This window comes from Pelodiscus sinensis, chromosome 13, assembly GCF_052426305.1.
Source record: "Pelodiscus sinensis isolate ZL-2025 chromosome 13, ASM5242630v1, whole genome shotgun sequence".
NCBI lineage: Eukaryota > Metazoa > Chordata > Testudines > Trionychidae > Pelodiscus > Pelodiscus sinensis.
In genome coordinates, this window is record NC_143064.1 from 17,439,604 (window position 1) to 17,453,740 (window position 14,137).

Here is a 14,137-nt window from a genome sequence, read left to right on the forward strand (position 1 = left end):
AGCATTTCATTATTTTTTTCATTTACACCCACAAATTTTCATCACCCACTCAGCTACGATTAAATTGTTTAAACAAATGTATTACAATGGTAGAAAAAAATTGTCTGAAAACTGTAGGTACTGGGGGTATTTTTATTTATTTATTCATTTATTTAAAAGGGGATACTTTATAAAAAAAAAAGTTTGAGAAACACTGCTCTAGGCCAGTGACTATTAATCTTTCCAGTGCATTGTAACCCCTTCAAGACTTGATTTGTATAAGTAAACCAGTCAGTGGTTCTCAACCAAGGGTATGTGTATCCTTACACAGAGGTTGTTTATTGACTCATCTAAATATTTGCCTAGTTTTACAGAAGGCACTAGCAAGATTAGTACAAACTAAAATGTCACAAAGTGACTTGTTTATACTTCTCTGTATATTCTACATTGAAATCTAAGTACAGTACTTATATTCCAATTGATTTTCTTTATAATTATATGGTAAAAATGCGGTTTTTCAATAATGGTGTGCTGTGGCTCATTTTTTGAATTTTTATGTCTCATTTTGTAAGCAAGTGGTTTTTAAATGAGGTATAATTTGGGAGTTCAGAAGACTAATCAGACTTCTGAAATAGGTATGTAAAAGCCTGTTTAATTAGTTAATGGGTTAAAAGTTAACTTGTCAACTTATTAAAAGGGGAGGGAGGTGTATGTGACAGCCAGGCTAGAGCATGCCCTGTGTCATAGGCAGGGGCTGTTCCAGCCCTACTGCTTCCAACCGTTTGCTGGGCTGCTGGCAGTCTCACTCAGGGCTAGAAGCAGCAGCAGGGCAAGGGGAGAGGGCTGCCAGCTCCTAGCCTGTGCAGTCTTACACAGGGCAGAAAAGCACCTGGGGGAGGGAGGGGGGGACTTGGGTTACCTGTTCACATACCATACAGTAGTTTAGAAAGGTTGACAGCCATTGATCTAGCTGAATTTAATGTACACTGTGGAAGAGCTTTACATAACCTCAAAGATGTATGTACCCTTGGTTGAGAACTGCTGCTCTAAGCTAATGAAAGAGAGATCTTTCCTTGACTTAGTTATTCTGGCCCCTGTGAACAGTGATAGCAGTGTCAGCAGGAGAAGCTGTCCTGCTAATGTACTTAGAATCATAGAATTACTAGAACTGAAAGGGACCTCAAGAGGTCATCAGTCCAGTCCCCTGCCCTCACGGCAGGACCAAGCAGCATCTAAATCATCCCTGACAGATGTCTATTCAACCTTCTTTTAAATAGCTCCAGTGATGGAGATTTCACAACCTCCCTAGTCAATTTATTCCAGTGTTTAACCACCCTGACAGTTGGGGAAATTTTTCCTAATGTCCAGCCTAAACCTCCTTTGCTACCATTCAGGTCCGTTGCTTTTTGCCCTATCATCAGAGATCCAGGAGAACAATTTTTCTCCCTCCTTCTTGTAACACCCTTTTAGTACTTGAAACCGCTATCATGTACCTTCTCAGTCTTCTCTTTTCTAAACTAAACAAGCCCAATTCTTTCAGTCTTCCCTCATAGGCCATGTTTTCTAGATCTTTAATCATTTTTATTGCTATTCTCTGGACATTCTCCAATTTCTCCACATCTTTCTTGAAATGTGATGCTCAAAACTGGACACAGTATTCCAATTGAGGCCTAATCAGTGCAAAGTAAAGCAGAGGAATTACTTCTTTTGTGTTGCTCACAACTCTTCTGTTAATGCATCCCAGAATCATGTTTGCTTTTTTTGCAACAGTGTCACACTGTTGGCTCATATTTAGCTTGTGGTCCAATATGATCTCTAGATTCCACTCTGCAGTATTCCTTCCTAGACAGTTGCTTCTCATTATGTATGTGTGAAATTGATTGTTGTTCTTCAGGTGATGTCCCTGTGGGTGCTCCATGTCAGATGTAGCGACGTCCTGGAGCCTCAGAGTGGAGTCTTTTACTATCAGTGTTTGCAAGCAGTGCGTGCGCTAGGGGAGCTCGCACTGTCCCTTGATTCTCACCTCATGCGCACGGCTCTCCCCCTCCCCTCTGTTCCTCTTCTCCTATCCTCAGCTTCAGACGGAGTCCTTCACTCTCCTCATCTTCTCAGCGGGAGTGAGAAACCTCTCTAGTTTCATTCCCCCATTCTCTGTTGGTTCGCATCACGACCCCTTTCATCTTTAAAAAAGAAAAACAGTTTTCTGTCAACGCGGAACACCGGCTTCTCCATCCGCTAATCCTGCTCCCCTCCCAGTCAACTAAGTTTCCCAAAAGAAAGAAGAAGAAAGAGACAAAAGGGGGAAAAATTGACAGAAAGAAACCCCCGCGGATGTTGCAGTAACTGTCACAGAGGCATTAGAATGCCGGCATTCTTATTAGAATGCCGGGCTCCTCTGGCTTTAAAAAAATGTACCACCTGCCAGGAGTCCATGCTGGTGTCGGATTGCATTCTCTACCTTGGGGGGAGACACGTCCCCAAAAAATGCGACCTCTGCAGCTCTCTCATGGCGAGAGCCAGGAGGATAGAGAGCTCCGCCTCCGCATGCTGCTGCTGGATAAAGCCATGCGGCCAGAGGGTTCTCAGCAATCCACTCACCCTGCTAGAAAAAGGGCCTCTTCACAAGCTCCAGCACCACAGGCAAAGAGGAGACGATCCCCTGCAAGGTCTCTGCCCCTGACTCCATCTCCCCATGAGGCGGGAATGGACAAGCGAAGTACCCCCACACTGGGGAAGTCAGTGCCAGAAGCAGCACCGCAACTCCTAAATTGCATTCAGCCGTGGTGCCGGGGAAATCAGCCCCGGCACTGCAGACCGGGAATGGACAAGCAGAGTACCCCCCACAATGGGGAAGTCAGTGCCTCACATTCAAAGGAGGCAGTAATACCAGATGAGACTCAGGCATCAGACGACATGAAGCAATTCAATGAGCTGTTTAAGAGGATGGCAGCAACACCGGATGTCCACCTCCAGGAAATAGGGGAAAAGCAACATTAACTGTTAAAGAATATACACCCCGCTTCAAAATCCAGAATTGCACTTCAATAATTGCGTCATCAATTAGAAGTCTACGTTGAGCTGTGGCGGGACCCCTGCCTCAAGCCAGCTGACTTGTTAGAAGTCTGATAGAAAGTACTTAGTACCCCCAAAATACCTGTATTTCCTGTTCTCCCACCCACAACCAAATGCCCTCATTGTGGATGCAGCTAATCAACGAGCAAAAGCCCCTCAAGCCAAAACATCTGCTAATAATAGAGACCACAAGAAGTTGGACCTGTTTGGAAAGAAAGTCTATTTGTCAGCCACCCTTCAGCTTCAAATAGCTAATTACACTGCCTTTTGGGCGAACCATGATTTTGACAACTATTCTAAGCTGGCAGAATTGATGCAACAACTCCGTCTCCTCAGAGGCATTATTCATGAGGGACACATGATGGCTCATACAGCTCTCCTCTTTGCCATAGATGTGGCCAACACAGTGGCCAGGGTAACCACAACAGCTTTGGTCATGAGGAAAGCCTCTTGGCTCCCTCCTTATGGCTGAGGTCACCAAAGAGCTCCAGTCCAGGGTAGAAGACCTTTCCTTTGACAAACTCAAGCCCTTTGTGTCAACTACTGATGAGGTCCTACACGGTAGCAAGGACTCACGAACCACCCTCCGCACACTAGGAATGTATACTCCACCCTATCGTCAGAAGCACCATACTTCATATAACAAGACATGGGATAGTTACTACAACTGCACCCAACAAAGGCAGTATGACTAAAACCACCGCAGACAGCGCCCTCAGGGGAAATGTCTACCTCCAACTCGCTCCTCGGGCTCCCAGGCAACAAAGCAGCAGGTTTGAGGGTGTGGTCGAGGGCCTGCCCGACCTCCCGCTTCCACCTTTGCCAACAAGCCAGTAGCATTTCTTCAACAGACTTCATCCCTTTTACCATCAGTGGGACGCCATAACATCGGATCAATGGATTTTAGAGATTATCCGTACAGGATATATTATCTCCTTTACATTGCTTCCCCATGCCTGTTCTCTCTCCCTGTCTGTCTTCAGGGACCCTTCTCACGAGATGCTCCTCCAACAAGAAGCCAGCCGCCTCTTTCATTTAGGAGCCAAAGAGGAGGTCCCCTGAGCATTTTGAAGGAGAGGATTTTACTCCAAATACTTTCTGATGCAGAAGTGCACGGGGGATGGAGACCCATACTAGATCTATGCAAGTTAAACAAGTGTCTGTGAAAACAATGTTTCTGAATGGTAACACTGGCAGCGATTATACCGGCTTTGGACAAAGGGGACTGGTTTGCAGCCCTCGACCTTCAAGCGCATGCTTTCATATCGCCATACACCATCACACAGACGTTATCTCCCATATACTGCCGTCCATTACCAGTCGGGCTTTCTTCGGCTCCCTGAGTATTTTCAAAAGTCCTGGCTGTAGTCACAGTCTATCTTCATCAACAGGACATCATCATCTTTCCGTATTTAGACGATTGTCTCATAAAAGGCCGATCTCAGTTGGAATCTGCCAACATAATTACCAAAACCAAACAGACTTTCAGCCGCTTGGGCCTCTTAATAAAGCAGAAATTGACCCTACTCCCCACTTACGGCATAGAGTTCATTGGGGCCCGCCTCGATTCTCTGATGTCTGGGGCTTACGTGCCCCAAAACCAATTTGCAGCATTGTGTGACATTATCACGTTGCAAACTACTCCTACTACTATGGCCCTCACCTGCCTACAAGCAACAGAGCACATGGGGGTTACAACCTATGTTGTACAACATGCCCACCTTCATTTTCGATCCCAACATTGGCTAGTGTCAGTTGACAGCCCAGGCCTCCATCCCCTGCACAAACAGGTTGTGCTCCCCAACAGGGTGCGGGACTCACTCAGATGGTAGACAGTTCCCTCCAACCTTCTAATGGGAGTTCCTTTTCACCAGCCCGAACAATCCAGGAAGATCACGACGGATGTCTCCCTTGTCAGATGGGGCGGTCATTTACTCCATCACCCAGTCCAGGGCAGATGGTCGGCACACGAATCCTCCCTGCACATCAACCTTTTGGAACTCAGGGTCGTGAGGAATGCCTGCAACCATTACCTTCCACTCATTACCAATCAGACAATGCACATACTTACCGACAACACGACAACCATGTTTTACATTAAACAGACGGGAGAGCTCGCTCCCCATCATTGTGCACCGAAGCCATCCACCTCTGGAATTGGTGCATTCAGCATGGCATAACCCTGAAGGTCTCATATTTATCCAGAAAAACAATGTGCAGGAGGACGCTTTGAGGGGAAATTTTAACTCCAACCACAAATGGGAATTACATCAGCCATACTTATCTTAGTCTTTCAGCGATGGGGGATCCCAACAATAGACCTCTTTTCGACTCCCGACAAGTGTTACCATTTTTGCTCGAGAGCTGACCTGGGCAGACGATCCCTCGGCGATTCCTTCCTCATCTTTTGGGACGAACTATTATACTATGCCATCCCGCTCATAGCCCAAGCGCTACACAAGATCTGGATATTAATAGCACCATTCTTGGCAAGACAGACCTGGTTCCCGTTTCTGTGCGTGATATCTGTAGCCAAGCCATATCCTTGTCCACTCCGGCACGACATCTTGTGGCAGGACAGGGGAAAATTGCTTCACCCCTAGTGTCACCCACTTCACCTACACGTGTGGCTCCTCTCTGGTTCCAGGAAACGGAATCCCTATGCTTAGACCGCTTGAAGGAAATTCTCCTACAGAGCAGAAGATCATCCACCAGGGCTACCTACCTGCAAAAGTGGAAACAATTTTCGGTTTGGTGTCACTTGGCCCACACAGATTCTCATGGCACCACTTCACCAAATTCTTTACTACCTACATCATCTCAAAACTGGGAGTCTATGTAATTCCTCTGTGAATTGCAGCGATATCAGCTCTGCATGAGTGCATAGAGGGCTCATCGGTATTCTCACACCCCACTATGAGAAGGTTTCTGAAGGGCCTTCAAAATCTTAACCCTCCTGTCAGGTCACCTCACCCTATGTGGAATCTGAACCTTGTCCTGGACACTCTCATGAGGCCTCCTTTTCATAGAATCATAGAATAATAGGACTGGAAGGGACCTCAAGAGGTCATCGAGTCCAGCCCCCCGTCCTCAAGGCAGGACCAAGCTCCGTCTACACCATCCCTGACAGATGTCTATCTAACTTGTTCTTAAATATCTCCAGAGAGGGAGATTCCACCACCTCCCTTGGCAATTTATTCCAATATTTGATCACCCTGACAGTTAGGAATTTTTTCCTAATGTCCAATCTAAACCTCCCCTGCTGCACTTTAAGCCCATTACTCCTTGTCCTGTCCTCAGAAACCAAGAGGAACAAATTTTCTCCTTCCTCCTTGTGACACCATTTTAGATATTTGAAAACCGCTATCGTGTCCCCCCTTAATCTTCTTTTTTCCAAACTAAACAAGCCCAGTTCATGAAGCCTGGCTTCATAGGTCATGTTCTCTAAACCTTTAATCATTCTTGTCGCTCTTCTCTGTACCCTTTCCAATTTCTCCACATCTTTCTTGAAATGTGGCGCCCAGAACTGGACACAGTACTCCAGCTGAGGCCTAACTAGTGCAGAGTAGAGCGGCAGAATGACTTCACGAGTTTTGCTTACAACACACCTGTTGATACAACCTAGAATCATATTTGCTTTTTTTGCAACAGCATCACACTGTTGACTCATATTCATATTTTAAACCCTTGTCCACTTGTCCACTGAGATTCCTGCTAATGAAGGTGCTATTCCTTACAGCTATCACCTCTGCAAGGAGGGCTAGCAAAATAGGGGCTGTCGTGATGGACTCACCCTACACAATCTTTTCGAAGGAGAAAGTCACGTTACGCCCACATCCAACTTTTTTACCTAGGGTGTTCACGGTCTTCTACATCAACGAACCTATAATATTACCAGTGTTCTTTCCCAAGCCTCATGCATCCCCCAAGCAGGCCATACTTCACACACTCGGCATGCGACGAGCTCTGGCTTTTTATATAGACAGAACGTGATCATTCCACAGATCTTCTTGCTTGTTCATTTCCATCCCACCACAATCGAAGGGTGCACCTAATTCAACACAACGCATTTCTAAGTGAGTCTCATCATACATACTGCATTGTCATGCACTTTCCAACAAGCCGTTGCCAACGCCACCAAGGGTACACACGGTCCATGCAGCTGCCACCTCCACGACCTTCCTCACCAACGTGTACCACTCAAGGACATTTACAGAGCAGCCACTATGTTGTTGTTCCACAGCTGGCAGCTAATTCAGCACTGGCAACGGCTGTGCTGTCTACAGCCTCTAAGCAGTGACTCCGATTCCCACCATCCTGTCAGATACTTCTTGCCAGTCACCTGATGTGGAGCACCCATGAGGACATCACCCAAAGAAGAAAAAGGGACTTACTCACCTCGTGCAGTAACGATTGTTCTTCAAGGTGTGTCCCTCCATGGGTGCTCCATGACCCCCCTCTCTCTTCCTCCCCTCAAACTGCTCCAGTGGAGAAGAGGAACTGAAGGGAGGGGGTGAGCCACGCGCACGAGGTGACAATCAAGGGACAGCATGAGCTCCTCTCACGCATGTGCGGCTCTCAGACACTGCTAGTAAAAGACTACACTGAGGCTCTAGGACGTCCCCACACTTGACGTGGAACACCCATGGGGAAACACACCTCAAAGAACAGTCGTTACTACACGAGGTGAGTAACTCCTTTTTTCCTCCCTAAGTGGAGTTCTTTGCATTTGTCCTTATTAAACTTCATCCTATTTACCTCAGACCATTTCTCCAATTCGTTCAGTTCATTTTGAATTATGATCCTATCCTCCAAAGCAGTTGCAACCCCTCCTAGGTTGGTATCATCTGCAAACTTAATAAGTGGACTCTCTATGCTAATATCTAAATTGTTGACGAAGGTACTGAACAGAACCAGTCCCAAAACAAGACTCTTGCAAAACCCCACTTGTTATGCCCTTCCAGCATGACTGTGAACCATTAATAACTTCTCTCTGAAAACAGTTATCCAACCAGCTATGCACCCACCTTATAGTAGCCCCATCTATGTTTTATTTCCATAGTTTATTAGAAGAAGGTGAGACCGTATCAAATGTTTTACTAAAGTCTAGGTATATCATGTCCAGAGCTTCTCCCTTACCCACAAGACTTGTTATTTTATAAAAGAAAGTTATCTGATTAGTTTGACCTGATTTATTCTTTACAGATCCATGCTGGCTGTTACCTATCACTTTATTTTCATCCAGATGTTTACAGATGAATTCCTTAAGTATTTAGGTTGCTGTAAATTACATTGTTCACAGAGATGGATCATTCACATTCCTTAACCACATAAATTACACTGACTTAAGCTGTAGTGTGTACATAGCCTGGGTGTGCAGTCGTTGGGGCTTTTCCTTAAACCACAGTGACAGAGGTTTTCTCCTGATGATTTTAATATGCTTTCTGGATAACTAAGGAAGTGGGTTTTGCCCATGCAAGTTCATGATTATCTATCTATCAGACTCTGAAGTGCTACAGGGCTATTTGTTACTTTTTAAGTAATAAATACAAATTCTTGATTCAATTTTAAATATTTTTGAGAAACAGCAGAAATTTTATTATTTTTATTAATTATTAATTAAAGAGCACAGCTATTGAGGCCAGCTAGCTCCCTTGTGAAAGTTGAGGAAGGACTACACCTTTTGACTACACTCTCTCAGCCACTGTCACCAGAATTACTAAAACAATCTTTCCTCTCAGAAGCACTGGTTGCAGTACTTTTTTGGATTTAAGAAGTATGGCTGCCTGTCAACCATGAAGCTCAAGAGGTCATTCTACCTCAGAACAAACACTGTTGTTCATTAAACAGGATACGAAAAGCAATGGAAAGCATCTGTTGAACTTTTTGGAAAAAATTCAGATAGATTTGAGTATAATTTTGAGAATTTTATAGTGGTGAAAAATGTTTTTAACACTGAATCAGTTACAAGTTTTTCATTATTTTCTTAGGCACTGAACATATTTCTATCAAGGTACATGTGAAATGAAGTACATAATTCATCATTTTAGAAGGGCTTAGTAGTAAAATGTATTTTTCTAAAATCTAAGACTTAAGCTGTTTTGTGTGGATTTTTTTCTAGTATTACAATGACTATGGAGATATTATCAAAGAAACAATGAGTAAAACAAGGCAGATAGACAAAATTCAGTGTGCGAAGACACTTATTCTTAGTTTACAACAGGTAAGAATTATTCATTTAAATATTTATGTATAAATACAGAATAATAAAATATTCCTTGTTGGTTGTGGGTAACTTTTCATAGGAAATTGTGTAGAGGGATAGAAGGAGGTATTAAAGTAAGGCTCCTAAGTATTTATGATGATTTAAAGAAAACACCGCTCATTCTGCTTTTTGCCTTCAAATATTGTTAATTGAAAGGTCGGGGAAAGATTGTGAAAATCTAATGAAGAGTGAGTCTATCATAATATCTTCCATTGTAGAACAGAGAGTGGAGCAACATGTTCATTTTTATTATGTGATAAATGCATTACAAATGTCCTTAATTACGTGTTGTTGAGCAGATCACAAGGAAAAGTAGGTCCCAGTTCTTTTGTTACTGACTCCTTTCTATTGAGACTTCATGTATTACACATCATTGCAAAGCTTCACCAGTCTCAGAAATTAAAATACCATTTAAAGTCCTTTTTAAGCAATAACACCAAATGGACCCCCATTTACTTCAGTGGGATGCTTTGTGTGTATAGGGATCATTCACATTGAGTTTGTTGTAGGATTGTAAAAAAAAAACGCAAGGAAAATGTTCAAGTAACTCCTAATTTGTCTTTGGATAATTTTTAACTAGCCAGTTAGCTTAAGTTAATTTTTTGAGAAACCAAAAAATACTGCCATCCATCAGCCTACTCTACATGTACCATATAGACAGCCTTAATGGTCTCAAAAAGGTAATAAGCAGAATACTAATAAATATCACATAATGCCAACTTGACAGGAGTTCCAAATATCAGTGTTTTCTGAAAAAGAATACAGGACCTAGAGAATATAAAAAAATATATTAAACTTGGAAAAATGCTTACCAGTTCATCTAGGAAAATACATTATAGGAATATCTGTCCTATAATGTAGAAAGGAAGCAGAACAGCTAAAAAAAGAACATAGCACTGATAAAATGTCTATTCAGGGATAAAAGACTAGATCATATTTGGACAAGATCATCTGACTTAGGCTCATGTGGCTCAGGCTGTGAGGCTAAAAGTCACTGTGTAGAGGTTCATGGTGGAGCCCAAGCCTCCAGGCCAGCCCAAACATCTGCACAGTGAATTTCCAGAGTCTGAGCCTTTTGCTGGTTTTGTAACCCTGTTGGACATACCTGCAATATACAAGAAATAAAACATTTTGCAGTATAACTGCAAAAATGATAATCAACTGCATAAGTAGCCACTTCATGGTACAAGCTGGTGACGTTATTTTGTTCATAGATGCTTGTAGATTGCTTTGCTTCAGTACCTCATTACAAAAAACATACTGAGAAATGGAAATAAGTGTAGAGAATTGCACCGTGAGAAGCAGGCAGAATTGATTTAATAGGAAAGATTAAAAAAAGCTCAGTATGCTCAGTTTTGCTAAATATCGATATAGGCATGCAACTCAATAAAGGTCATAAACAATAGGGGATGAAATCTGGGCCCCACTGAAGTTCATGAGAACTTTCCCATTGACTTCAGTGGGACTAGTAATTCTTTGGAGACTTGAAAAGAGGGAATTTTTATTTAGGGTGATACAAAGGGATGAACTAGAAATTAGTGGGTTGAGTAGACATTAACACAACAGTAATAGGAGTTAGAGATGTAAACAATTATCATCATCATTACTGCATGATGCTTACCAGTAGCTGGTTAACGGGCATCCAGTCTGACCAGGGCCACCACACCACTCTGCGAACCTTGCTGGTAGCCACGAAACTGTCATTTGATTTGTTACGCGGTAAATTTTTTTAAAACATTTTTCACATCTTAAATAGGAGTCTCATGAGAACCTGTATGGATAGATATATTGGAAGTATTTAAGATAGGGATCTGGTGAATTGTCCTGAGAAGGTGGTATGCAGTTTTCTCATTAGGAATGTGCTGAAAACTCATATTCCAGGGTATCTAAATGTAGACTAAACATATTAAAGTCGTGGTGTCCAAATAGTTCTGAAGCAGTAACCACTATAGTGGCTACTGCTGTAGTGAACTAGCCACATTCACATGTGGCTAGTGACAAGCGTGTTGGACACCACAATATTAGAGAATGTACTTCAAGGAGTAATTCTGACTTGGTAGGGTGATGTATTTGTGGACCTATGGCTTTTGAATCGCCAATTTTCATTATTTTGTAAACTTATCCTAACTATACAAAGTGTATGTTATTTACTATCATGAAGTGAGAAATCTATATTATATTTTAATCAGTATCTTTTTTCCAATTTCATGCAGCTTTTCAATGAGATGATACAAGAAAATGGTTATAATTTTGACAGATCATCACCTACATTTAGTGGTATTAAGGAACTTGCTCGACGTTTTGCTTTAACATTTGGACTTGATCAGCTGAAAACAAGAGAAGCTATTGCCATGTTACACAAGTAATTGTCTCCTTCTTTCTTCATTTTTCTAACAAATTTTTTTTCACTGGTGTGACAATTGTTTTGTTTTGGGGAATTTTACCAAAGTAGTGTATTGATACAAAATGGTTTAGTGCTAATTGAGGATTTTTTTGTTTTGCAAATAAGCAGGGCTCAACAAATAATGTAATCTACTTGCCCGTGGCGAGTAGATTACAACCGGGAAGAGCCGGCGCAGAGCGATCTGCACATGCGCAGAACGATATACGTATGTGCAGAGCGCAGAACTGTACGGCTGGCGAGCAGGGCTTGCCGCCGCTTGGCGAGCCCTGCAGATCAGGTAGCGGTGACAAAAGTGGTTTGCTGTTGTAGTTTGTTGATTCTGAGAGCTCTGTTTTTTAAATAGCTTTATGTGGAACCTGACTGAACTGCACCAAAATTAAAACTTGAAGCAGTGAATAATTTTACTGTTCAGCATCATTGTAGTTCCCATTATTTGATAGCATTTCATGCAGTATGTCATTAAGAAGTGTTTTCAACTTTTTGAGTGCTTATAAACAGAGATGACCAAGTTGACTACTGATAGTACTCTTCCATGTCATGTTGGAGAATGAAATTCACTCCACGTGCGAGAGACTATCAAGAAAGATTATGGATACAGCAATTCCTCTAGTTCATATAGGACTAATACTGACAACTTTTAAAAGTGTCCTGTGCAATATATGTGTAAGAATGGTAGCTTTGACCTCGATCCTATTCTTCGTGGATTTAATGCAGGAGGAAAAGAGTGAAATAACAAATTAGAACTCTTTCAGTGATTAGATACTTTGATCATGTGGGTGGTGCTATAGAAAACTGTGTAATAGGCCATTCTTCAAAATGTTTTTTTAACTTCTGTTTCAGAGATGGCATAGAGTTTGCTTTTAAAGAGCCTAATCCACAAGGTGAGAGCCATCCTCCTTTAAATTTGGCATTTCTTGATATTCTGAGTGAGTTCTCCTCCAAACTTCTCAGACAAGACAAAAGAACAGTGTAAGTATTCTCTGAAAATTCTTAATACTCTGATTTTTCATCTTTCTTATTTTCTAGGGGGAAAATTGCTTTTACTAATTGTAAAGTAAATTTTAGTAATATTTAGACTAAATAGAAAATCAAAGGAAATACGAGTTATTACAGCAGGGTCCCTAATTTTTGTAGTAATTACACAGTAATATTAGTTAAACTAAGGAAATGTTACATGTTCTATAATTGTTACTAGGTTACTTGGTTTCCTCTGTTTTGCTTTCAAGTATTGAAATCATAGCTTTCCATGAATAAACAGCATTAACAGTTAGAAAAACTTGCACTTTAAGTAACTGTATATATTCTAGTAATATGTGTAATGAGCTAACCAGTGCAGCTTACGTATACAGCCTTTCTGAGTGATGCTTTTTAGAACATAAGTGTACTTCCTCATCTCAACGTTCATGAACATTCTGAAAGTGGAACTATACAAGGGGACACTGTGCCTTCTCCCAACACAGTTCCTTCCAACTGCTAACATTAGATGAAAGTGAACTGTTCCAGTCCTTTGGATCAGATTTTTACTCCTACCTTAGTGTCTTTGATAGCCTGTTGTTGTTTTTAGTGTTACAATAATTTGTGTTGTAGTAAGTGGAACTTTTAGGTTTAGTTTTATAGGCTGTCAGAGCCAAAGAACAAGCCAGGCTCTGAGGGATGTTCTCTGTCCAGCCATCTTTCTGGCCTTGGATGATCAAGGGAGATGTGTTGAGTGCATTAGCGAGAGTCACTCTTCTCAGTGTTCCATCAGTTAAACCTTCTAATGAGAGGCAGAAAAGGCTGCAGTTGCTCCTGCTTAAGAAAACTCACTGGGAGGTTGTTAGGTGTTAAGAAATCTTCAGATCTGAAGGCTAAGAGGTATCTATCAGTTCCAACTGCATCAAGGTAGGTGCTAAAAAATCCAAGGGATGTGTCTTTGTTGATTGTCTAAGTGTCATGCCTAGTTAGTCAGATCCTCCCATTAAAGCTTAGAGAATGTCAAAGGCACAATCTGTTCAGACTGAACTTAAGGACCCTATGCATAGCTTATCAGTTCCAAAGAATAAAGTGAAGGAGAAGACAACCACAGTCAGATCAGCACAGTTGTCTTTATCAACCTGGGTATCCAGTGATTGATTTGAAGACTGTTGTAGTAGTAGTAGTGGTAGTAGAAGCGTATTGTTTGGCATCTGATTGTTCTTTGGATATGAATTAGAAATCTTTTGGAAATAGGAAAAGGAAGACCTTGTCAGTTCTTAGGTCTAAATCCCCCTACTCCTAATAAGAGAGGAAGATGAAAGATTATCTCTGAACCATCTCTGCCCTTTTTCACAGTTAATGTCTCTTCATTCTTTGGTTTGTCTTTTCTCAACTGAGATCCATAACAGATCATATGACAGATCCACAATTGAAGAGCATCAAGAAAGAATCAAAAGATCTGA

General features: G+C 41.9%; 1 protein-coding gene across 4 annotated transcripts in view; it reads left to right on the forward strand.

The window, feature by feature from the left end:
• Positions 1-14,137, forward strand: part of STAG2 (STAG2 cohesin complex component) — a 223,825-nt gene that overhangs the window by 189,527 nt on the left and 20,161 nt on the right. For all 4 annotated transcript variants that reach the window (XM_075940974.2, XM_075940976.2, XM_006115390.5 and 1 more), the window contains exons 26-28: positions 9,173-9,274; positions 11,530-11,678; positions 12,561-12,689. In XM_075940974.2, the coding sequence (XP_075797089.1) occupies positions 9,173-9,274; positions 11,530-11,678; positions 12,561-12,689 (380 nt within the window). The remainder of the gene's footprint in view (positions 1-9,172; positions 9,275-11,529; positions 11,679-12,560; positions 12,690-14,137) is intronic.